This window comes from Myxocyprinus asiaticus, chromosome 5, assembly GCF_019703515.2.
Source record: "Myxocyprinus asiaticus isolate MX2 ecotype Aquarium Trade chromosome 5, UBuf_Myxa_2, whole genome shotgun sequence".
NCBI lineage: Eukaryota > Metazoa > Chordata > Actinopteri > Cypriniformes > Catostomidae > Myxocyprinus > Myxocyprinus asiaticus.
In genome coordinates, this window is record NC_059348.1 from 49,931,926 (window position 1) to 49,958,702 (window position 26,777).

Below are 26,777 nucleotides of genomic sequence, written 5' to 3' on the forward strand. Positions count from 1 at the left end.
GCACATTGAATGTTTTGTTTTTAGCACCAAGATTGTTGTGCGTGAAAATCCCAGGAGGTCAGCAGTTACAGAAATACTCAAACCAGCCCATCTGGCACCAACAATCATGCCATGGTCCAAATCACTGAGATAAATTTTTTTCCCCATTCTGATGGCTGATGTGAACATTAAGTGAAGCTCCTGACCCGTATCTGCATGATTTTATGCACTTTACTGCTGCCACATGATTGGCTGATTAGGTAATCGCATGGATGATTGTTGGTGCCAGACGGGCTGGTTTGAGTATTTCTGTAACTGCTGATCTCCTTGGACTTTCACACACAACAGGCTCTAGAATTTACTCAGAATGATGCCAAAAACAAAAAACATCCAGTGAGGGGCAGTTCTGCGGAAGGATTGCGATGTGGGTTGGCGCTGTATTGGCGGCACAAGGGGGACCTACACAGTATTATGCAGGTGGTTTTAATGTTGTGGCTGATTGTTGTATTTTGTATGTGTGTCATGTCTGAGGATGTTTGAATAGCATATGAGGATGAAGGCATTTAGCTGACAGCCAGGACACAGTGCTGGAGGCTGGTCCTTAGTTGGATAACCTCTAGGGTTCAGCTATGACCTCTCCACCTGGCTGGGCTCCTGTGACTCTGACAATGCAAACAGACCAGAAATATGACATAAAATATCAGACAGTTTGTCCATTAATTAAAATAAGAGCACAAAACTGCATTGTAAAATTGTAATTTTACCCTGAAAATATTAATTTTGTGAAAAAATACATAAACATTTGAATGAGATGCAATGATTGATTGAGGCTTGTGAACGGAACTTTGGAGCAGGACACCCTCTGGTGGCTATACAGCATAAACTCTTGATCAGCAAACACTCCAATATCAAAATTATCTTTGGACCCATCTTAAAAAAAAATCTTTGGACCAGTGGATTGCACTTTTACAGTTTAGGGTCTTAAAATTAGTCTAGTCTAGTCTAAGTTTTCTGTGACCGAGGAAATTTCATTATACTTCTTTAGACTTTAAATTATGTACTTGTTTCTTGTTGGGTAGGGGTTCAAATCCATTACTATGGTCAATTTTTGTTTAGGTTTCAGTTTTAAGTTTCCAAAGAAACTCAGATTATTTGTTGCACTGTGCTGACATTTTCAAGATCTAAGCTATCAATGGTAAATACACTCGAAACTTTGCAATGGACATTGATAGATAGTTACAAGAACTATCAATATAACAAAATGTTCCACACTTTGTTCTCTGTGATATTTTAAACATTTCAAAGCACTGAAACTTAGATTCAGTTGGAGAGCAAAATAAAAATGATTTATGGGTCGAATTTGGCCTGTGTGATACTATTTGGGGAGCCCTATTACAAATGCAATCCTATAATGTCCGTTAGAGTTCAGTTCAGCAAGTGAGCAAATTGTGGCCTGAATACTTTTTAAAGGCACTTCATGTATTTAGCATTTATATTAGCATGAAAGCTAAACTGCATGTTAATCTGAACTGCACATTTAATTTTAAAGCTAAGGAATAAGCTAAAGTGGGACTTTCTTAAATGCTGTACTGCACAAATGTTGTTATCAAATGCAATCCCCTATCCACAAATGTTGTTGTAAAATTTCTTACCTTTTTGGGTTGCCTGGTCATCCTTTGTTTCTTTAGGTTCACTGTTGATTGCAGGAAGGGCGCCGCACTGTTTATCAGCTTCTTTTGTGATCTCTGAAAGTTCCTGTGGGACAGGAAGGGGGCATTCTTCCTCCCTCCCAAACTCTCCCCACCTCCCAAACCCCTGCAGTCCATCCCATGAGTCTGAGCTACGGAGGCTTAGGCGTCTCATTCGTGAGACAGTGTCCACCTCCCTCATGCGAGCAAGTCTCTCCTCTGAACCATGCCCAGGTGGGGCTGTAAAAAGTGCCTCTATTCTTTGAGAAAGTCCACGGCTCCGTCTCTCAACCCCTAAACCCTGACCATCATCTGGAATTTGACTCTGTTCCTTACCAATGACTTCATTTGCAGCATCTTCTTTATGCTTCGCTTTTTCAGTGCTAGAGGCTGGACTGCTATGATCTTCACTGAGACCCTGTTGGGATGTTTTCTGTTTTGTATCCAAAACCTCCCCTTTGTCACCAGTGTCCTGGCTATTACCATCTAACTCCCAGTCAGAATCATCTGCACCTTGTCTGTCTATCCCGCACCCACGCCAACCCCCCAGACCCCGTTTTTCACCACCTCCTTCCTGTCTATCATTGTCTAAACCCCACCTCTCCCCACCAACACCCCATCTTTCAGCATCAAGAGACCGCCTCTCTCTGGACCAAAATCCACCATGACCCAAACTTTCCCCTTCCCACCCACCTTTCTCCCAATCCAACCCCAGAGACAATCTACGATTGGGGTAAGGTAGTACAGATAGAGGAAGGTGCTCTGGTGGAAATTCTGGTCGTAGCTCTGGATCTAAACCTGAATGAGTCCAAATCGCAGCCTTATTTGCCCTCAAAATCACATTTGGTTCTATTTTTGTCCCTGTGGTTTTATTACTCTCTTGCTCTGTTTCTTCAGTCACTAGGTCTTCATGCTCACATTTCTCTTTCTCTGTTTGTGTCTCTTCCTTAGAAGTGTCTTCTTCTCTTACTTCCTCTCTCTCTTTAGGTTGCTGGCTTTCAGGTGCCTCTGTTTGCCCTGTTTCTTTATCTGTTGCTGCTGAGTGTTTCTGCTCAGCAGTGGCCGGATCATCATTAGTGCCTACAATTTTGTTTGTTTCATTCTCAACTGACCCGCTGCCAGGAATACCTGTATCAGCCATAACTTTTATTGACTCATGGTTGTCTGCTGAACCCTCTCCTGTAATCAGAGTAGCAATATGCTTCTCAGCTAATGATAGCTGCATCTGCCAGTCAGCAGGTACCTCAGGGTTAGCCTCTAAACCTTCTTTGTCTCCACCAGGCTTGCCAGTTGCAAGGCTACAAAGCACACCCCTATTACTAAGAAATCTGTTTGTGTGGCTGGTTACCCTTCTAAAGCCTGAGCTTCTTTCCTCCCTGAATAAGGAGATTGGGTCCTGTCTCACCTCTAATGCTGATGAACAACATGGCTGCTCTGAATCTATAGGAGGTCTACCAGTTACGGGCACATGCTGAGGTGTTTCGACGCTCATGGCACTTCCTGGTTTGGATTTGATAGAAGCTCGACTGACAGCCCCAGATTCACGGGCCATTTGGAGAGTTTGACAGATGTGCTCATAATCTGGGGGGCTGGTTAGTGTGGAGGCATCTTGCATGGGCTGTCTGTCTGCCCATGGGACCTCAGCTGACATTGAAGAGGTGGAGGAGGTTTGTGCAGTCAAATTTTCATCTCTTTGGGTCTCTTTGGGGGGTGGGACATCCAGTTTAACTGATCTGCAAGCTTTACGTTGTGTTATCTGGGACATGACTGTTTTGTAGTCTCTGAAACCTGCTTCTGGAGGGGGAGGAGCAGGACAAATCTCCTCTCTCAGCTGTTTGCTGAAGCTCACACTCTTCCCAGTTGATGGTCGGGAAAAGGCACTCTTCACCTCCCGGTATTCTGGATCACTTCCAGGCACCAAGCTGGGCCGAAGAGCGGATGCAGGAATTACAAGTGGATCTGAAGATAGCCTTGATTTGATACGGTCAGGGATTTGTATGGAGGAACGGTTGGGAAGGTTAGGGAGGTTATTGCTGGCAGTGCTGAGCTCCATGATATCTTTGTAAGCCTCATTAAGATCCTCAATGCACTGGTCCACACTAGGACGTTTACCTGCTTGGTCTTGCACCTCCTTATTGATGGTCTCAAGTTCTTCAATGGCATCCCAAGGTCGTCGGCTCACCGGCTTCAGCAAGACCTGACCAAAGGCCTCTGGGTTTGGGCCTGTGGCTAAGTTTGCTTCTTCGGTCATATCTGAGGGTGGGGACTGAGGTTGGGGCTGTGTTGGTGGGGGTGGTGGAGGTTGAGATGGAGGCTGGGTTGGAGGTGGGGGTGGAGGGTGTGGTGGGGGATGTAACGGAGGCCTGTGAGAACCTGTGCTCTTGGAGAAGGTACCTGTCCGTGAAAAAGCGCTGTTGCTGGATAGTTTTAGGCTTTTCTGGCCCTTCATGGGATACCCGTAAGGGGTGCTGGGGTCAGGAGCTCCTGGAGCCGCTGGAGCTGCTGGAGTTGGAGGAACTGATGCAGCTGATGGGGCAGATGGAGCCGATGGAACTGTTGCAGCCCCAAGGTCCCCTGGAGCAGCTGCTGGAGCCACTGTTGTACTCTCAGAAGGAGCTGCTACCTCTGGGGCAGCAGGAGCATCTTGTGCTTCTGTGTTGGCAGGACCTTGAATTGCATTGCTCTTTGTGGGCTCAGGGCTTGTTTGGGTCTCCTGATCACGGTACTGGTCTCCTGGCCAAGCTCCAGAATATCGTCGGAGCTCATCGTGTGGATTCGGCTTAATGATTCTGGAGCGTGAGCTCCTTCTTCGATGAGCTCTCCTTGTGGCAATGCTACTAGACCCACTGCCAAGCGTGAGTGCTTGTAGCTCCAAATCAGTGGAGGTGGTGGATGTGCTTTTGAGGCTTTGGTTTGGCAGAGAGCTAAGTGTGTTGCTGTTCTCGCTAGAGGAGCTTGGTGGTGGTGGAGGCGGAATTGGGGGAGAGTCTGGTTCTTTTTCTTCATTGTTATTTTGATCTCTAGATTTTGCACTGGACTGTGAAAGTGGCACAGACACAAGGCAGAAGATAGTTTCACTGAGTTTCTTTTTCACACTCTTTTTCTCAGGTTCCTGCACTGGTTCTGTCTTTACAGTTGAAACACTCTCTGAGGAACCTTTATCAATGGATTTGTCAGCTTTTCCAGACTTGTCAGTGATCTTCTCGGCTTTCATTTGGTCTGTGCTGCTGTCAGCTTTTGTCTGCTTGTCAGCCTTACTGAACTTGTCAGTAAATTTCTCAGATTTACTCTGTTTTTCTAACATTTTATCAGCTTTGAGCTGCTTTTCTAGAATTCTATCAATCTTTAAGTGCTTTTCTATAAGTCTTTCAGCTTTACTTTGCTTGTCTGAAATTCTGTCTGCTTTTATGGGCTTTTCAGCTATTTTCTCTGCCTTGATTTCAAGCTTAATTTGTTTGTCATTATATCTATCAGCCTTGATTTGATCTGGGATTCTGTCCACTTGTATCTGATCAGTTAATCTTTCCACCTTTATTTGTTTGTCTGTAAACCTGTCTGGCTTTACTTGATCAGTAGGCTTGTCCAATTTGATTGGTTCTGTAACTCGATCTGGTTTGACTTGTTCTGTTACTTTGACTTGGTCTGTTCTTATCTGTTCAGTACCTCTCTCCACTTTCACCTGCTCTGTTAATCTCTCAACTTTGACTTGGTCAGGGATTCTGTCTACTCTAGTCTGCTGGTCTGTTTTAATGATTGGTTGTAGGGGTCTGGTCTGAAAGGCTGTGGGGTACTTGGCACAGCTCTGATCAGGTGCTACAGTGTCACTGCCTTTGCTCATCCCCTTCTGCCAGTGGTTAGTGTTCTCCTGTTCAGTGAGAGCAGGTTTGTTAGTGTCCGTGCTAAGACTCTGTCCCTGTGAAGAGAGGAAGGCACTATCATGTGTGGATTGTCCTAAAGTTGCAGCGCAGGGAAGCTCTTTGTTTACGTGTCGAATCTTGTCTGCGTCTGTGAGTGAGTTTCCACAGGGCCCCCCTGAGACGTGCCTGACACGTGGGTCATCAAATGGGACATACTGCAGGAGTGCTGGACGGCTTGGTAGGATAGGCCCTGGATGCACAGGCCTTCTCGGAACTACGGCCATGTTTCTGTCCTCACGCCGTTCTGACCATGACAATCCTGAAGTCCTGGAAAACCACTGACCCATCTCTGCACTTACAGGCTCACGCTTCCATCGTACAAGTGCAGAGTCTGCACGGTAGTTCTGCCCACTCCTGGGTGGCAGGAATCTCCTGTAGGAGGGGGGTGGGATGTAACCAGGGGGCTCCATGCCAGTCAGTTCATGGTAAAACAGATCTGCCCTGTATGCTTCTGGTCTAAGAAGCTCTGCACTTTGGGAGTAACAAATTGACCTGTCTCGAAGCAGTTCTGAGCTCTGAGAGTAACAAAGTGATCGGTCCCTTAACAGGTCGGCACTATGTGAGTGGGTGAAAAAACGGTCCCGCAGTAATTCTGCACTTTGTGAATGACTGATAAATCTGTCTCTTAGTGGTTCAGCACTTTGCGAGTGGCTCATCAAGCGGTCTCTCATTGGTTCTGCACTCTGCGAAAAACAAATGGATCGATCTCGTAGAGGCTCAGCACTCTGAGAGTAACAGCCAGACCTGTCTCTGACTGGTTCAAAATTCTGAGAGAAGCACACTGAGCGGTCTCTGGGTTTCGACACTGGTTCAGAGGACAGAGTTTCCCAGCTCCCCCTGTTTTGCTGGTGAGTCTCATAAGACGGAGGTTTGATGGGGCGGCTGAACCTTGGCTTTGGTACAATTGCAACAGGACCGTGACTATGTGTCTGACCACTCCATCGCTCCCCTGCTGGCCAATCACTGTGGTATCGACCATATGGAGCTGAGCTGTTGCTTCTTAGCGAGGGTGGCTGACTTGGGGCACCACTTTGAGGCAGTTTTCCATAGTGTGGATCCTCAGGGGAAAGGACTCGAGGGAGTGACTGGGACTTGGCGCGTACTGTGGCAGAAATGTTGCCCTCTGCTGGCCGCAGACGGTGTTGCTGCTCCTGAGACCAATGTTCAGCCTCTCCATCTGACAGCTGCCGGCCCAAGCCCACTGCAGGGCGCCACTCCTCTGTGCCCAGGCTCTGGCATTTCCTCTCCCCTATCACACGTAGAGTCTCTGGGCCTGAGTCTATTGGTTCCCGTATCCATGGTGCTTCCTCCCACCGTGCCAGTGGCCTCTCTGCCCTCAGCTCCTCAACAGCTAGCACTGGGCCTCGCCACAATCCTCCAGACAATCTGAGCTCCCTGGGATCAGCATAGTCTAATAAAGCACTAAAGTCCTGTCCCCTCCTTCTCCAGAATGAAAGATCTCGCTCATCTGCATGCTCAGAGAACGTCAGGCTGGGAGCATCATAGAACCTAGCAACAGATAAATAGAGATCATTAATAAAACCATTTGTTGAATTTTCAAAAACTGTAATTTGTTACCAAGACCTCAATTTCCAGTTGTACTTTCCCAGTGTTTCCTAAAATGCAGATATTGCAAAAATTAAAGTGGTACTGTTTCAGCTGTCAAAAAACACTGACCTTAAATTGTAACTTTAAAAATTTTTAATTAGAGTTTTGTAGCTTTCAGTCCATGTCTATTTGCTTTGAGGACAAAATGTACTTTTTGCAGATATACAAATTTGAACTTTAAATTCTGGGACACTTGCTGGGAATACGGAGAAACATACTGATGACCTATCTTCCTCTTACTCACTGTGTTCAATAATAAGAATGTCACTCCCCCTTATACCACATACTTCTGACTAGTGATGGCTAGGAGATGGATTTGGCCATGTGGGACAATGTGGGTTGCCAATGTTGTCATATAGTAGATTGTTGACAACGAGCTAAATAGTTCAAGCATTTTGGGTAGTAAAATAGCCATCATTTTAAAACCATAACTGCAAATAATATCCTTGACTTTATAAAAATGTTGTTGTTGTTTTTTTCTGCTGACCAAAGGTTGTGAGAACTTGGCAAAATTATGGTTTTACCATAATGTTTGTTGATGGGAAAAGGTTTGTGTTCTGTACACTCACATGTGTATTCACTGCCACATTGTGTACATACAAAACACACCTCGGGGAAGCTATAGATGTGATTACATTCACATGGCCAATCCCTTTCAGGCTACACTACACTGATGTTGCCAAAGAGTCTGGATTTTGAATAGCACGTACACAGTGGAATAGATTTGGCTACAATATGCAAGAAAGAGGAAGTCTGTCATAATAAGTGTGTTGGACAAACTAAGAGCCAGATCAACCAGTCAGGTTTTCCTAATAGAAAGTTGTTTAAATCAAAATGAGATATTTGTTGCTTTTTGTCCATGTCTGTTAGCTTTGAAGCCATCTATAAGCTCACTGATTCTTGAGACAAGGGACAAAACATGTCCTATATATAAAAGTCCTCTTTTTTTAAAAATCAAGAAATTCATAATAATAAAAATACTGAAAATGTTAAATATAAAGGAAATGTGTATACTCAGGGCATTTATAACTTATATTTTTAAATAATTTGATTAGAATTTTTTTAAATGCTGCTCCATGCTTATGTAAAGTTTACACTTAATGTAAACTGTCCTCAGCAAGAGGTCACGATGATAAACTGTTAAACAAAGTGTTTAAAAATGCAACAAATTCATAAAAATAAATATCAAATGAAAGGTAGGGATATGTAAGAAATCAAACAATACAGAAAGAAAACTTTAAATTATATTTTCCATAAACAATTGCCTATCAATGTTGTGTCCTAACTTTACATCAACTAAACGATTTTTTATGATCCTGAATAAATCAGACAATGTCATGGTCAGCTATGACTCTGAGGACCCCTTTCCCACTTCCTGCTCATGGTGGATGCATCAGTAGCACACATGATCTGGTAAGTTTAAATTTTATTATATTTTAAACAATGTTGAAGTCTCTGTGGTCACAGCTTCAACTTGTCAACTCCGTCCTCCCATTGTGATATTTTCTGTTAAGAATTGTGGAATAGTTTTGGCATTTTAGTTTAGGTTACAGAGGCAGCTTTAACCAAGGAAAAAAACAAAACGGCTTTTACAACACATGGTTAAGATGGAAAAATATTCAACTTAGTCAGCTCCTTCAGAATTTTCAGAATAGTGCGAAAACAGAGAGAGAGAAAAAAAAAAGTATAGAACGTATTTTTACACTTAACTCTTTTACTGAACAGTATTATTAGATAAATGAAGACTTAACACTCTTGTTGCATGGATAAAATACAAATAGCATGCTTTTAGTGTGTCTGATGGAGTTTACAGTAAGATGTACATTATGAAGTGAATAAATATCAATTTTCAGAAAAAAACATTAAATTAAAAAAAAAAAAAAAACCTGTTCCCTTACATGGTTTGTTAGTGGTGATCTTTGTCTACAAATATAAAAACTAATATTTTAAACCTGTTTTGTCCCTTATCACATGAATCAGTGAGCTATTGTACTACACTTAAAAGTTGACAAAAAAAAAAAACCTTATTTAAAATTTACAGACTCTCTCTTCAAGGAAAACTGATCTAAAATATTCATAACTCATTCTGCATTCAGGTGCGTATTCAAATTTCTGTCCAATTAAATACTCTCTAAATTGATGATATCTGGCTAAAACAAACTGCCACTGACTAGCATTAATTAAGTTCTTGATTCATTGATGTATGTAAAATAAAAGCAACTGCCTATTTACAAAAGGTGCAGGGGTGATGAGCCCTTTGATATATCTTGCCCCAATTTTTGTATTAAGTAATTTTTAACTAAATTAAAAGCTGTACTGAAAGCCTGAAAGAAATCTTTTTCTTAAAACTTTGGCAAATTGTGATGTTGCGCTTCGGATGATTATACACAATTATAAACATCAACGATAGCAATCAGAGTTTTCAGTGGCTGGTGGCAATGTCAATATCTAGAAAGCAGGATGGTAATAGAAGATATAATGACAATATAAACATAATACAAATTAATAATGACAAATGAGACATACAAAAATAAAATGCTTTACTGAAGACATAGTCCTCTTTTCTATTGACAAGGTGGCGTTGCTATTGCACCAAAAGCATAAAAAAGATTAATTAAAGGGGTAGTTCACCCCAAAGTAAATTTTCATTGTTTTTATTTATTTATTTTTTATTTTTCCCCTTTTTCTCCCAATTTGGAATGCCCAATTCCCTTGCTTTTAAGTCCTCATGGTCGCGTAGTGATTCGCCTCAATCTGGGTGGTGGAGGATGAATCCCAGTTGCCTCCGCATCTGAGACTGTCAACCCGTGCATCTTATCACGTGGCTTGTTGAGCACATTACCACGGAGACATAGTGCATGTGGAGGCTTCACGCCATCCACCGCGGCAACCACGCTCAACTCAACACGTGCCCCACCGAGAACGCCCCACATTATAGCGACCACGAGGAGTTTACCTCATGTGACTCTACCCTCCCTAGCAACCGGGCCAATTTGGTTGCTTAGGAGACCTGGCTGGAGCCACTCAGCACACCCTGGGATTTGAACTAGCGAGCTAGCGAACTCCAGGGGTGGTAGCCAGCGTATTTTTACCACTGAGCTACCCAGGCCCCCGTAAATTTTCATTTTTATCATTTATTTAGTAATCATTTACTCACCCTCATGCCATCCCAGATTTCATGAATAGTTTTGTGCCTCAGTTATTTTACTCTTTAATTTAGCTGAAAACCCTACGGTATAATTGGCTGTTTAATACAGGTGTAGATTTATAGAGAGGTGTAGATTTATAGAGAGGTGTAGATTTGGTATTGGTGGTTGTGATTGGGGGGACACATTCCCCCGTTACCCCTCAATGTTCACATTAAACTTACAACCACTGGTCTAACGACAGGTTCCAATGTGAAAACATACCCTATTTAGTGTGGCAACATGCCCCACTATTATCACAAAAGGTCAACGTGTGTTTAATGAACTGTACCTTTATGCCTTGCCAAAAATGGTGAATAAACCAACCCTGAGAAATAATCACAGTATAATTGTCATCTGAAAAAGTGTGACAACGAGGCCCGGTCTCACCTATTTCTTTAAAAATAAATGCCACTTCGATATTTTGTTATATACATTTACAAGTTTGCCTTAAGTGTCTAAATATTTTTGGGGGCCAATGTTTCAAACAAACACTTACCCACTGTCTGTAGCAAGAGAGTCTCCCAGAGGCTGCAGGTCACCAAGGAACGCAACAGGAACCTCCAACCTCCTCTGAATTCTGTCATGGCCCTCGTTAATGTTGTTGTTGTTTTCGGGGTAGGCCTTCACCGGTGCCGGTCTGTACACCCCTGTGCCTGCTTCCGTTCTTCCGTCCGCTCCCCCCTCCATTGTCCCAAATCCATTCAGAGCACCTCCACCACCACCAGGAGGCCGGTTCTCTACGTTGTCACGGCGACATTCGTTGTTTCGATTGTCATAAGGCGCAGAGGAAGAGGAGGTGGCAGGGCCACTTCTGGGCAGTTTGTATCCATGAGAGATCAGCAGGTCCTCCACACTGTACATGATGTGTGTGTGTCTATGGACAGAGTTGGAAAGGGAGCCCAAAGGCGTGTGTAAGTGTGATAGTGTGTGTGTGTGTGTGTGTGTGTGTGTGTGTGTGTGTGGCCTATGGGCAGTGCTGGTGCAGCAGGCAGGAACACAGCTGCTCAGCAAAGGCCATCACTGGAGAATGAGAGAGAGAGAGAGAGAGAGAGAGAGAGAGAACGAGAACATTACACTCTAAAAAATAACCATCTGCTCTGCAGAGTCCTAACCATCTTCTTGGTTGTGGCATGAATGTTTAAACCTACATACAGTATTTATTCTGCAGATCTATAGCACTGTGGCCACACCCTGTCAGCGTATTATACAACCAATGCACAAACTGTTCAAGTGCAATCTCAAAGTTGCAGTTTAAAGGTAATGTAAGTTTTTTTTTTTTTTGTTAATATACTTTTTGCATCTTAAACGCAGAGACAACTATAAATAAAAAATTTTCTTATAGTTGATTGACCCGAAAAGTCAACATCTCTGTGGTGCTATCAAACTATTGCTCTGTTTGTTTGAGAATTCCGAACATAGCAACACTGGCTCATCCAACAGCAGGAGTTTGGGGCGGGGCAATTTTTTTGTCTGACCACTGGGAAAAAGCGAAGTGTTCGAGTAATTATTTCGTCAGTTTTAAACTACAGCTTCTCAAGCTACAAGCTACTCATAAATTAAAGCAGTTAAACTTCTTTATTTTTAATTAGCATAATTGTACAGCCCTTTGGTCAATAGTTATTTTAAATATGTTTTATAAATAAATGTGACTGACTAGCAGCTTTTTAATGTGCCTTTGTTAAATGTTTTTGTTTAATGTCTTATGTTTAATATCTGTACAACATCCTTGAGCTTGGAAAAGATACTATACAAAATAAATGTATTATTATTATTATTAATAATAATAATATTGATCTACTGACACTTAAAAGTGATTGATTGCTCTTAACATTATCTGCTGGTGGAGTCCCCAAACTACAAATGTAGGTACTGATTTTAGACTTTGCGGCAAGATTAGTCGTGCTTCTCAAACGTTCTTAAAATTTTGTGGATGTCGGGCAACATGGGCCGCTGCCGAAGCAAATTTAATTGTATTCAACTTGCGTTCTGCGCTTTATAAGCACTAATATACCTTTCATAACTTACATGCGCATCTATGCTGGCCGAATGAAGCATGCTCCAGAGATAAGATCGCCAGAGCTCTAGGACAACACAGAACGAAACTTGTGTGATTGCGTGATCGGCCGGCGGAGACCATTAAACTTAAGTGACCTATTCAAATTCTACAGAGAACATTAAAATATAAAGTGCTATATGGAGGAAGTCAAACTTCTTAAACTGTTAGACAGCCCCTACATTATAAACAGCACTGTCAAGTTAAAGGGGAGACAAATATACATCAGTTTAAAAAAAAAAAAAAGAAATGTTTTTGTTTGTTTTTTACTTTAGTAACACTTGAAACTGGTATATTTTCATAATAAATCTGAGTGAATCTATTAGACTTTACTTTTATTACAGCTGTGAAAGTTGTAGTTTAACATTTAAAGGTGTTTAGTTACTTTAACTTTTTTTCATAACAAATACTATAGTTTTTTTTTTGTTTGTTTTTTAAGAAAATAATTCCTATAATCACAGTAATGAGGAGCCATCCATGGTCTTACTTGTGATAATGGCCTTATCATTCAAAATGAACTGTTAAGCAATGGTAGAACAATGGTAAAGTTTCATATAGGCAAGAACATTTCAGAATGAAGGGGTTTAAACTTCCGTAAATTATGGACAAATTATTGACAAACTACTGTTTTATCCTACCCCTGTTCTTACTGGCCATGCTTGCCTTTAGATATTCTAAAGGTGACTTAAACCATTAGGCTGTGTCCTGCTGAACTAATTTAATTCTCGTTTGAATAAAATGTCCATACCAATGCATGCAGTTACAGTCTCCAGTTACCAGTTATCAGTTTTTATGGGGCGGGGGATTTGGGCTAGTGAAAATGCTGAGTGGCTAGTGACCTTGGAACACTACTAGCCACTGTGGCCGGTGAGATAAAAAGTTAAATTCAAACCCTGTTGATTGTGCTTAGATTGTATTGAAGTGGAATATTCCTTTAATAAACACTTATAAAATCACACATTTCACTACACAAGTTTATGAAGACAACTTTTTTTTAATAACGTGCACTGATAAACCATGCAAACTAAGTAAATAAATAAATAGCATTGATTTTGATTTCAGCTCTGACAAAAAGGAAAACAAGTGCATAGTGCATAAGGGAAAATGTTCCTCTGCTAATATGCACATTTCACGAGCAATAGTAAAGTTTAAAGATCATATACACACAAGAGATGCGCCATCTCGCTCAGAAAACACTGATTGTTAAGTGATGTTTGAATAGTTGCTCAGTAAATAATCAAACTCTCCATGCATCTACCTTGTTAAGACAGCAACACTGTCTGTGTTTCCATGGTGATTTAAAATACCTGAACCACACCTTGGTGCTGAATCTATCCTAGCAATAACCTTTGATCCCATCCATGACCTTAACTTGACAATGCTGAAAGGAAAACAGAAGCAATGACCTTGACTCATACTCTGTAGGAGCTCTGTATGTGAACGTTTGTGTGTGTGTGTGTGTGTGTGTGTGTGTGTGTGTGTGTGTGTGTGTGTGTGTGTCTCTTTCTGCCTAAAAACTGTCTTGTTTTCATGAGTAATGCTCAGCCCGATTTGATGAGTGGCATTCAGTCGGGCTGAAGCAATACCGCCAGCTACGCTTGAGGCTTTGGCTAGATCCTATTCTAACTAGGCAGGAGCCTGCTTAATATCTCTGCACATTTAGTTGTCAACAGCACACACGCACCTGACCTCTGGATGACCTCTGCTCAAAATATGTGCATATGTTTGTCTGTACTTGCACCTTGTGTTGTAGGGTGCAGGATATAGCCAGTAATTATATTTTATACTGTCCAATCATACTAAAAAACTTCCAGGACAAAACAACACATAAAATATGCATTACTTGACAGTTTGCTGATGCTTCAAAAAACCTCTTAGTGTGTTGATTATCATATTGTGCTACCATTAAAACCCCAGATGCTTTAATAACCAACATAAATTTGTCAAATATGGTGTCGAAATTACAGTGAGGTACATCTCCCATGCCAGCTATAACTGTGATTGGTGGGGTATGACTATGACATCATCACTGTGAGCAGCCAATCATGTTTCTCTGAATCAGCAGCAACTAAAACTACAATCAGCAGTTACCAAAACTCCAGTCCAGACTAAAATTAGGCTTAATAAAATGATAAACCTATAAAATGCTGACTGGTACACAGCTCCGGCACTCTAACTGCCTATGACACAGTTAAAGCCTGGCACCTCCCTCCAAAACTGCATCCTTAACAATACGAAAACGGATGGAGGTACCATCGCTGGGTGACTGCATCAGACCACTGAGTTGTGTTCTGTACACAGTGGTAAAGTTCAGGGAATACAGCAATAGTCAAAGTGTGATTTGACCAAGACAGCTGCTGTCAATGATAGCACATCTGTGTTGCTGGGTAGAAAAAGGGGCGTTGCTGCCTCATGTTGATTGAATGTGAGAGTGTCACAGCATCACCGGTGGAATGGAGGTTCATAATTACAACCACTGACTGTATCCCAGAGGGGGACTTCACAAAACACTGATCTGACAAAATTAATCAAATTAGGGCTATAATCCCCTCACTCTGAACTCTTGTGTCAGCCTAATATATCAATTTGCTCACTACTAATAAGTGTCAACTATAGATTCATATAAATAGATGATTATTCTTAGTTAAACCTTAATATAACATTGATCATTAAAACAACTTTTTAAGTTATGTCTTTCGAGGCTACTATGATTAAATCTTACAGTTGTGTGTGATGCAAAAACGACTTGTTCTCATTGTCTCATTGTTAATGTCTTTGCATTAAATCTAGACATACAATAATATACATTTTAAATATATGAATGATATCTTTGCATTAAATGTACAAGTATACTGTATGCATAAACACTTAACTAAATAGATGGGTTTATTTGGCATCATAGCAACAGAAGCCTGGACTCTTTTTCCAAAATCTCCCACAGAAATCTGATATTTGGCCATATATTAACATACAGTATACATATATACAATTATAGTTTATATATTCAAGCATAAATGTTCATATTCAAATTCCACTACTTCGGAAAAATTATGTTACATATTTAAAAATTGCTGGGTTTGTAGTAATTTGAATTATATGTTGCATGTATGTACAAGTGTGTGAGTTTTTATATTGGTGAAAACCATATATGAACATATATGTGTTTTGCATATATTGCCATGTATCAGATTTCTGTACGGGATCCACACCTATAAGACTGCAGTTGTTTCTCCTACTAAGCAATGAGATTAAATAGAGCGCAATTTGAGACTTTTGCTCAAGTCTCCTCCTCCTCAGATTTTTTTTCCTTGAAGAAATAACACTAATAATCTCACATGTCGCATCTAGAGTTTCAAAAGAGATCTCAACAACGCAATCTGTGCTCAGGTTTGCCCAAACACTGAGGTCTGCAGCCAAAAATTAAAGACTTTGTTATGAACTCAAATATTTCTCATCTAATTAATTAAAATGCCAAATTATCTAAGCTAGGCTTTATTTGTATACTAAACAATTGCCTTATTTGTGTCTATTCTTGATTTATTATAGGAGAAACATCAAAGACAATGCTGAAAGGTACATGTTACCGAGATTTCTATTAAGTCTCCCAAGCTATAAAAGCAATACAGTCTTCATCTGGACACAAACACACACATACATACAGTAGTCAAATTCTGCCTCTAAGGAACAGGTCCTGCTCAATGCTGGAGTGTACAAAGCAGGCAGTTTCCTCAGCACACAAGCAGGTGATCAGTTCAATCACTCTTCCATCACTTTGGTGACAACCAAATAACTTCCATCCGTGTGCCTCAGTGCCAGAATTAATTAAGAACTTAGTACAGAGAGAGAGGGGGAGAGCGAGGTGTGGTGGAGGGTGGAATGGTTAAAGCAGAGTAACACCCAAACGCATACACCATTACACCCCACCCCTCCCTAAGGGAGCGGGGTCTTAATATGAGTACAAGACGCCGAACTCAAATGCAATTTCCACCTCTCACTCATTTAATTTCGCTGAGGATCTCCACTGCGCCACAAACACGCGCGCAGCTAAGATCTGTACATCAGCGCGGCGAAGGTGCGCACAAGCGCGTAATATGACCTGCAGCAGCAGCACAAACGTGCTATGCTGGCAAAGCCCATACTGCAGTGTGTGTGTGTGTGTGTGTGTGTGTGTGTGTGTGCCACAGTATACATCAAATAGGTCGCCCCAGAATTATCTTTAAAAGTCAGCAAGCGATGCACCCAGCCCGTGCCAAATAGCGCACGCATACGCAACGCCGCAGGTAGAGAAACCACATCGCGCAAACTGGGTAATCCCATTTCAGTTCCTTACATATTCCTCCCATGTCAACATATAAACATAAATGGCCTAAACGCGCATCTTGAACCCGGTGCTCAGCAATCGCAACAGGAATTATGTTTATTCGTCTCTCAACAGTTATGAGACGATTTTGCAGATGCGTCTATGGCTTGAGTGTGTGTTTATCAAGAAGCGCTTGCCTTAGGGGGGGTAATGCACACACACACACACACACTCACACACACACACACACACACACACACACACACACACACACATACATTCATATACCGCTCCTTAGGAAAAAACATGCATGCAACCACAGGCCGGCTGCATTTGTATATATTCGGCGGATAAAATGCGCAACGCGCTCGGATGTCATTACAAATGCATATAGATGGCTTACCTGGTGCTCGTTTGGCGCGCGGCCGTCGCAGTTCGCCTGCGCCCAGCGTCAGAGGCTGCGAGCGGCTGCAACTGCAAGACGTTTCAGCTGAGCATGCCTACAGCAGCAGCGGGCCGGTAACGACAACGGCTCTCCTCTGACGGGGAGAGGGGAAAAAAACAACGCGAAATGGTTTCTTCCAAAGTGTGCGCGAAGTTTATTTCCCTTCGCTCTCTCGTAATCGAAGTGTTGACGTCAGACATGCGTGAAATTGCTGCTTGATTTGACATTTAGTGGAGCTCTGTGCGCCAGCACTAATGCAGAGCCGCTTTCCATGGTGGCGAGCGCGTTCTGATGTCAGGGTCTGTCTCTTCTGTGAGCAGGGCTGGATGCACTCTTAAAAATAAAAGGTTCCACGTAGAACCTTAAATGATCATCTTTTTATTTTGTTCTGTAGAAAATCTATGCACTGGAGCTCTAAAGAACCAATAAACTAATAAGCTGATCTGAAGAATCTAATGTGATTTAAATAACTTTTTTAATCACTGGACCATATAGAAAACTCAAGAGCTCTATGCAGTGAAGAATGGTTTGATGAGAAAAGTTATTTGCTGAACATACTGCTTTAACAGTGTGCTGTAGTTCTGAACAAAGTAAATATTAATAATCTAGAACCAGTTCCATTGAAGAACACAGAAACCGATCAAATCCAAAATTAAAAATTAAAGTATCTTCTTATGTCAGACAACCGAGAACTTTTTATTCTCTAGTTCTGAAGAAATCTAGCACTTGTGCATAAACTAATACACTGATCTGAAGGACCTATAATGAGACATCAAGAACCTTTTAATCTCCAAAGAAACATATAGCCCTGTGGTTCTCAACCAGGGGGCTGGGGCCCTCCACAGAGGGCAACAAGATGACTTAAAATCATTTAAAATAAGTGAATAAGCAAAAATATAATCTAACTTGCTAGAATAAATCAAAAAATTCTAAAAAATTAAATAAAATTAAAAATGCTGCAAAATCAAGGTATACAACATGTAAACTGACATCATATTAGTGCCGGGTATCTATCACAGACTTCCTGGTATGATTCCGATTCAGAGGCTCTCGATTTGTTTCAGATTTCACAACGATTTGGTTTGACTGTGATTCATTTGGGTGTATTGACAATATAATGTCCATTTTGCTCTCATATAAAATAAATTCTCTCTCAGCTAATGCTGTAAATTATACAGGGAACCTTCTAACTTAGTATGAAAATATTAAGTTTATGAACATACAACAATTAACAACAGGGCCCAAACTATGCAGCTCTATTGCTATTTATTCAACAGACATAATGATTAACAAAACCAAAAACTGAAATAAAGTAGTAAAGAATAAGATCGATCTTGGGATTTTAAGAATCGAAACCGGGATTGTTCAAATGAAGATCGCAATTTATCGGAAAATCAATATTTAAACTCATCATATTTCTCAAGTTAATTCAACAACTCTTTTTTTGTTGAAGAACATATAGTTCTTGAAACTTCTGGAATCACAAAATTAATTGTGAATAATAATGTTCTGTTAACAGCTTTTAACAGTGTTTAAAAACAAGCAGCTTTGTCATCATCATTGCAGAAGTACCAGAGGAAACATCTGCATGGAGGGAGGGACAGGTGTTCCAGAGAACATTTACATATATGCATTTGGCAGACGCTTTTATCCAAAGCGACTTACAGTGCACTTATTACAGGGACAACCCCCCCTGGAGCAACCTGGAGTAAAGTGCCTTGCCCAAGGACACAGTGGTGGTGGCTGTGGGGATTGAACCAGCAACCTTCTGATTACCAGTTCTGTGCTTTAGCCCACTACGCCACCACCACTCCACTATCAAAATCCAGCACTCATGCAGCACAAAATTGTTCTTGATAATATGAGAATCTTTTACTAAACATTTACATGCATTTGGCATCCGCTTTTATCCAAAGCGACTTATGGTGCATTTAAGGTTTACATTTTTATGGAACACTTCACAAAAAGGCATCCATTTAACTCCATTATTTAACAAGAACAGTACTTTGACAGCACTTATTAATCTTGGTTAATGTTAATTTCAACATATTCTAATACAGTTTTAAAATTAGTTATACTGTATGTTAACATAACAATGAACAATTCTATTTTTTTATTACAATTTACCAGGATTAATAAATGCTGTTAAAAATATATAGTGCATTGTTTGTTCATGATACTTAATGCATTTACTAATGTTAACAAAACTATTTTGCAAGTGTTTAACTAAGAATCAAACACATTCAGAAACTGAATCTAAAGTGCTACAAAGAAAAAATGGGGAACCTTTGTTTTTAAGAGCATATAGCCCTGAGATCTCAGGGGTTAATTAATCTGTATCTTAATGTAGGTATCTCTTGTATACCAGGTTCTATAAAGGACCCTAAATTACAGTGTAAAGAACTGTGATCTTAATGTTACTTTCCTGAAACAGATCTAGGGATCAGCAGGGTTACAGTGTGAATAATTTACAGCATAGAACATTATAGTTTGGACTGTTTGTATGAGAGTATACGGGCCTAAGATTTGACATAGATTTGTGCAAATATGTTTTGACCATGCCTGTAAAGCACAGTTTGACTTGCCACCTGTAAAAAGTGAGAGAAAAAAAAATATTTTTAGTTTGTCTAAAGTTCTGTGCTTTTCGAAACTATGCATTACTTTAGTGTTATTCCCATCTGAACCATTAGAGCTTTACACTCTGGACTCAAATCAAATTAAGCGTGTGGACAGGGTGTGAAAAAGCAAAGGGATAGTTCAACCAAAAGTAAAAATCCTGTCATCATTTTCTCACCCCCATTTTGGTCCAAACCCGTATTGACTTTCTTTCTTCGGTGCATCACAAAAGGCGATGTTAGGCAGAATGCTACTTTCAGTCATCATTCAACTTCATTGCATCTTTTTTTCCATGCAATTTAAGTGTAAGTGTATGGTGACTGAGGCTGTCAGTTTCTTACATTCTGCCTGTGCCTGTAAAAATGCATAAACACACACAAACACGCAATGTCCCTTGTGCATATTACACCACAAACATGTTCTCAGGGACCAGCCCATTTACATAGACACAAATACACACATGCACACACACGTACCTCATCACCATGAAACACTGACCCAGAATTCCTGGTGCTCTTGACCAGATCAGCACGGTGTGAGTTCAATCCACAGTGACACTCCATTGAGATGTAAGAGGTGGACAGAGAGAGAGAGAGAGAGAGAGAGAGAGAGAGGAGAGAGCCTCTGTGTTGTTCGTGTGCAAACTTGCCTTGAATCACCCAATCAGATACACAACCTCTCAGTTTACCAGTATACTCAGTATATGAATGTGTTTGTTTCGTGTAATCCTCATGAATTATGTGTTTGTGAGATTAAAACTGTCATATAAATATAGTAAGGTTTATGATTGTTGATTTTTTTTTTTTCAATTTGTCAGTACATTGTTGACTAAATCTTTTGTTGACATCTCAGATTTCTTTATTAACATTAATAGTTTAACATATAACATCGAACCAAAAAAAGAAGGCTACTACATTGTCACACAAGGCTTTACATAGCCTTAGTTTAATTGTATGTATGCCAGTATTTTAATAAAGCAATAACACACAAAGGGGTTGTTACACAGATATAAAAAGAGACGAAAGGAAGGTAACACTTTTGTATAGTATTTGTAAAGCATTAGTTTATAGTTAATTAATCATATATTAATGATTCTTCCAACGTTATTGATACATAAATAGGCTACATACAAATAATGTTACTTTTATATTTTTACTCTAGCACACAATTTATTTTTGTTTAATAAGTTCACATACAAGCAGTATGCAGTATTACAAAGTTGGCCATTGCCATGACAGAACCATCTCAACTTTTCAGAGTAACTGATCAATAATACATGTTTAATTAGGCACATATAGTTCTCACTTATAATTTGGTCATGAAAATACTTAGCTAGCAGTTGCATTAATAGCATTAACTGCTTTATTAATAAGTGTTCCTTAAACACAAGTGTTTTAAACACATTAAGCATTAATATATGTCCAGTTCATTGCATATGTAAACGTATAAACAATTACTTTATTTATTATGGATTTATCCCTTCTTAATGTTCCCATAAACATGTTTGCATCAAATGAAATATATTAGTTAGCAATAGTTAACAAGTTGTTTTCTAAGGATGAATAACCATTATGAAACTGCTTATATATGAACTTATTAAATAACAATAAATTGTTTGCTACAGAAATTATTCTTAGAGTATGTTTGTCTTGTTTTCCATTAAACAAATCTAAATGTTCTTAAAACTAGATAAATTTACTTGAGAAGCAAAATGACATTAGACACTTTGTCTAGTTTTCAGAGAAATCTAACAACATTTGTATGCTTTAATGATTATGCTTATAACAGGCAAAAAATATTTGCCAATGGGGTAGAAAAAAAAATAAAAATAGATTCAAAGGTAAAAAAGTATTTTTCTTACCCCATCAGCAAATTGGTTGTGTGTGTGTGAAGCATAAACCTCACTAAATTTTGTTAGATTGCTCTGAAAACAAGACTAAATATAATATGTCATTCTGCTTCTCAAGTAATTTTTCTTGTTTAAAGGATGTTTACCTATTTTTACCGGAAAAAAAAAGACAATAATCCTCACATTCAAGAAAATGATTTTTTGCAGTGCACAATTCTACTGAGCTTTCTGCTGTAGTTCTTCATGCACAGATTCAGTGTGGGCCTGGTTTTAAGCCTTTCAAAGACAACCCTATAGAGCTTTGGAGCTTAAACCAGATCTGTAGGTCTGTTACTAAGTAGAATAGTGAAATGATGGATCACTGCACTCAGCCACACAATCATCACTGCCCTCTAGTGGCACTATGGGCGTTGCAAGTCAACTAAACTATTCTGCAGAGCTGACACCTCCATGTATGGAGGCTTCACACATTAACAGAACATCTTAAAGTAAACACTTCTTTAATCGGTTTTAAATGTGCAGTGTAATATAATACCAGTAAAAGAAACCGATAGGGTGAAATACTGAAGCTAAATGTACTGAATTCAGCTGTACAGTGAGGGAAATGTGAGAAATGACAGAGGACAAAGAGTCAGAAGGGTCAGAGAAAAGTCAATACCTTAACATTTACCCATAATCCCACTGGGTTAAGAAGAGGACATATTGGTGCATGTGAAGTACCCGTGATTCCTATGACTAAGACACAGAAAGTGATTGTGAATATGAATATACTGTTGATTCAATCAACCCATTATACGGAGATAAACAATAAGACACAATAAGAGATTGCATCCCAATAAGCACAGAATCGATTTCATATAGTATGCACAATTAGAATTAGTGCATTCCAAATCATTGTGCATCAGAAAAATAATACATTTCCAGTGGAAGTATGCATGCATTAGAGGGTTATATAACTCATATTTCCCATCAATTTAATAAATATATTTGTTGTTGATAATTTTTATTACAATAACTTGGTTGTGTGCAAAACGTGGTGCAAAACTGCTAAACATCACGTTTTTGAAAATTAAAATTAGTTACTAAAATGTCCCTAAACATTTTGTATGAATGTTTTGCATTTTAAGGTAATGAATTAGCTAGATGTTAGCACTTACATGCAAAATACAAATACTATGTGATAAAGGCAGCCTGATCTCATGAAAATTATGCGACCATGCCAACATTTTTGCAAAACTAAATTACGTACTTCATTACAAGTTTCGCTGCAGTTTCCCAGTGAAATGTCCAGCGAGGGGCGCCAAAAGCGAGTGAAATGGTGTTGTAATCAAACGAGGTTTTGAAGGTGAATGTTAGATGGAGGTTTCAATGAGTAAAATGTGCCTCCCTAACCTAAAACGTTAACCTAAATCTAACCAATAGTGTCCTAAAAGCAAATGAGAGGTGAACAAAAAAGACATCCTTACCCTTAACCAACACCTTAACCTAACCGACAGTGTCCTGAAAGCAAATGCGACATGAAAATCAAATTTTATGAAACCACCACATAATTTTGTGTCGCTTCTGTCAGCTTGCGTGCTTGGCTGGGCTCTTGGTCTTCCGAGTTCAAAGTCCAACACTCGATCAAGTGAGCTACCGCACAAGCTAATCACGTTGGAATAATACAAGGGTTAAAATGTATCGTTTTTCAAATAATGCGTTAGAGTAAAAATGTTTTGATATCATAACATAGCAGTGTGGGAGTAACAGAGCGAAAAATACGTGTTTATAAAGTCATAATAAGTCATTGTTTTCATGATTTATGTGAAAGTGAATAAAATGTACCGTTGTTGTAGCGCCTCTAGTTGTTATTTCACCAGTAAACTGAAGTGAAACGTAGAACGCGGCACGTAAATCTTAGCTTGCAAAAATTTTGAAATAATACCGTTCATCCTTTTGAAACTAGGTTGGATAAAGGGGTCTGTGCTACCAAGACGTAAGTATATGATGTAGTAGTTTGTCACAATACTGCTGTACAGTCTCACTACATACACCTTCACAAGCAAAGTACGTATGCTTTTAGTGTAGTAGAAGTATAGGAATTCAGATGCAGCCAGAATCAAACAAATTAGATTGAAATCAAGAATGAGAACTGAAGAGTTAAAGGACTTTTATGATACTTATTTTTCAATTTATCCAATTTGCTAAACAGCTGACTGAGTAGTAAATATAATATACTGGAATAGAAAATAATATATACTATACAGGAGATACAGTATATATACTATACTTCTGTCAATAAACTACTGCCACGTTCCACTCTTAACATCAGAGAAAGACATGGATACCGATGTTTACAATTACAAGGAAAGTTAGGTCTTTTAAAAAGACCAAATAACTCAATCAAACATTCAACTGTATACTGTATCCAAATTTACCCGACATTAGGTTGAATATAGTTTTACTATTACTTATAATACAGGAAATAGTAAAGCTTAAAAACAGAGATCGTAAAAATATCCACAGCAGCAAAAGCAATGGGAGAAGACCTGCATGGACGCAGGGATTGTGCTTTTCATATTTGCTAAAGACATTCAAGAGAGCTACAAATCACAAACAGGACTGCACACAGTAGAACATTTGGGGGAAAACACAGAACTTTCTCAGTGCCTTAATAATTACTCTCGAAGCCAATTCAGTTGCAACTCAGCCTGTTTCAAAAAGGTCATTTGAATACATTCTTACGTTTCCACACACAATTTACATGTTTAAACTTAGAACATTGAATTTAAATTCTCCGAATACAATGACGAATTTAAAGCTTTCATTAATAATATGCCACAAAAGAGCCTAGACTGACTTTATATGTCATCACACATAAATTACACTACTTAAGTCTACATAAACACACATCCGTGTGTTACCACTAATGTGTTTCCTACATTAAATGTCAAAAGTGCAGATCGGTGTTTTCCCCTATTTTCAGCATATTTAGTGTTAGTGTATGCAAATACAACATGTACCATGTTAAAGGCCCAAGATCTGTCTGATTTCTTCAACACATGATGAAAAAGTGCTGATATGGGGATCACTGTTCCAAAATCATAGCATTCAATGTGATAGTAGTCCTAGAGGAAACTAAGAAAAATTAAAATGTTTGACCATAGTGTTTAAATTAAAAAATATCTATACATAATTGAAATTAATCTTGTCTACCTACACCTTTGCTTTTAACTCTTTTGGCATTAATGAGACCATCAGAAAAAATAGAAGCAGCAGCATATGATCGAAAATTCTCTCATATTTCAAAACGAATCTATTCCTTATTAAAACAATGCAAATTAAAACTGGAAATGTTAAGTCCAATGTAGTGCCATTTCATTGGACAAAAATGTACATGCACACGAGTGAAAGAAGTTAATTCTGTCCATGTTTAGGAGTACACTAGCATATAGATGGCCTCAAAGCTAAAAGATATGGAGTAAAAGCTACAAAACTTTTGTTTTGCTGTTGTTGTTTTAAAGTGAACGGCACTTACTCTGCTGCAATAATATTATACTGCAATGAGTTATTGCATTGTTGCTATGGACACATAATCGAATAAAACAAGAGCAAATAATAATAATAATAATGTGTCCTGTGAATTCAGTCATATATTTTGCAACAGTTGATCAATCACTGGATGATGTTTATTTCTATATCGATTCAGTAAGGAATTTGAAAAGATGCAATGGCCTAATCGCCTTTAATATCTCTCTTATTTTCATTTTAATTAATTTATTGTCTCGATCGTGTCCAGCTAAACTCCTGAGCAACCACTGGGCAGTGCCATGATGATTAGAATTGCCTGTTTTCTGTTTCTGGTCTCGAGGAACAATGTAAAAACTACCAAAATGAACAATTCAGACAGAGAACAAAAAACATTTGTGTTAGCTGTAGGTAAAATAAATTTCAGGCACAACTTGCGTAGTTGCTGGCTGTCATAACAAATCGAAGTACAACCCCAATTCCGAAAAAGTTGGGACAGTATGAAAAATGCTAATAACAACAAAAAGGAATGATTTGTAAATTATATTCACCCTTTGCTATATTGAAAGCACCACAACTACACATAATATGTTTTACCTTGTGAATTTTATTGTTTTCTTGAAAATGTACAGTAATGTCAAATCAGATGATTGCAACACGCTCCAAAAAAGTTGAGACAGGGGGAATTTAAGACTAATAACAATTTGACGAGTTGAAATAACAAGGTGATGTGAAACAGGAGATGTTAAACAGGTGAGGCAATTGTGTCATAGTACTGTATACTGTATATGGAGCCTCCAAAAATAGCCTAGTCCTTCAAGAGCAAGGATCGTTCAAGACCTGTCAATTTGCCAACAGATGCTTCAGCAAATAATCCAGCACTTTGAGAACAATGTTCCTCAAAGACAAATTAGAAAGATTTCGGGCATTTCACCCTCTACAGTGCACAATATAGTTAAAAGATTCAAGTAATTTGGTCAAATCTCGGTGTTATGGCGGAATGATCCGCCCCTCCCTTTCGTCATCGTCGCCCCACCTCTTAGGGCCGCCCTTCAGCCAGGCTCTCGATGGGAGTTGGACAGGAGAGCGAGAAGAGGTGCATAATTAATAAGCCTCGTTCTGACAGTGGTGGATGAAGCACACCTGATGTGAATAATGCTTCATCACCGCTGTCTTTAAAACGCAGAGTGCACCTCTTCTCGGGGAGCCGGCTTCAAATCTCCATGTGAGCTCACATTGGCATCCTCGCATGCCCAGGACCAGAGGTGGGAGGGTTCGGACGAAGTTGGATTCGCCGCCGGACCCACTCCTCGGACCCCCGGATGGATTAAATGTGTCACAGAGGGAGAACAGCACACGTCATGGCCAGCAGGCTAGAGACCAGGCCGCCTTCCCCTCTCACCTGCCGCGGGCCTGGGAAGACAGGCCGCCAAGGATGCCGCTGCCCCTCACACCGTGGACCCAGGAGGGGAGCGTGTGTGGCCCCAGCTCATGCCTGGGCCATTCCTCAGACACTTCCCCGCCCTTCAAGGAGCCCCATCTCACCACGAGGATGCCAAATTCACCCTTTATTACGAACAGTTTTCCCCCCTGGACACTTTATTTTCTCCTTTTATGGACATTTTAC

The 26,777-nt window shown here is 39.8% G+C and overlaps 1 protein-coding gene across 1 annotated transcript; it reads right to left on the minus strand.

Annotated features, from left to right (window-relative positions):
- Nucleotides 1–341: 341 nt before the first annotated feature.
- On the minus strand, nucleotides 342–11,241 carry LOC127441222 (uncharacterized). Its single transcript, XM_051698398.1, has 4 exons — nucleotides 10,877–11,241; nucleotides 6,321–7,093; nucleotides 1,632–6,020; nucleotides 342–641 (listed from the first exon to the last, which is right to left on the minus strand). The coding sequence occupies exons 1-4, from the start codon at nucleotides 11,239–11,241 to the stop codon at nucleotides 607–609; spliced, it is 5,562 nt and encodes a 1,853-aa protein (XP_051554358.1). The 3' UTR covers nucleotides 342–606.
- Between the last annotated feature and the right edge of the window lie 15,536 nt (nucleotides 11,242–26,777).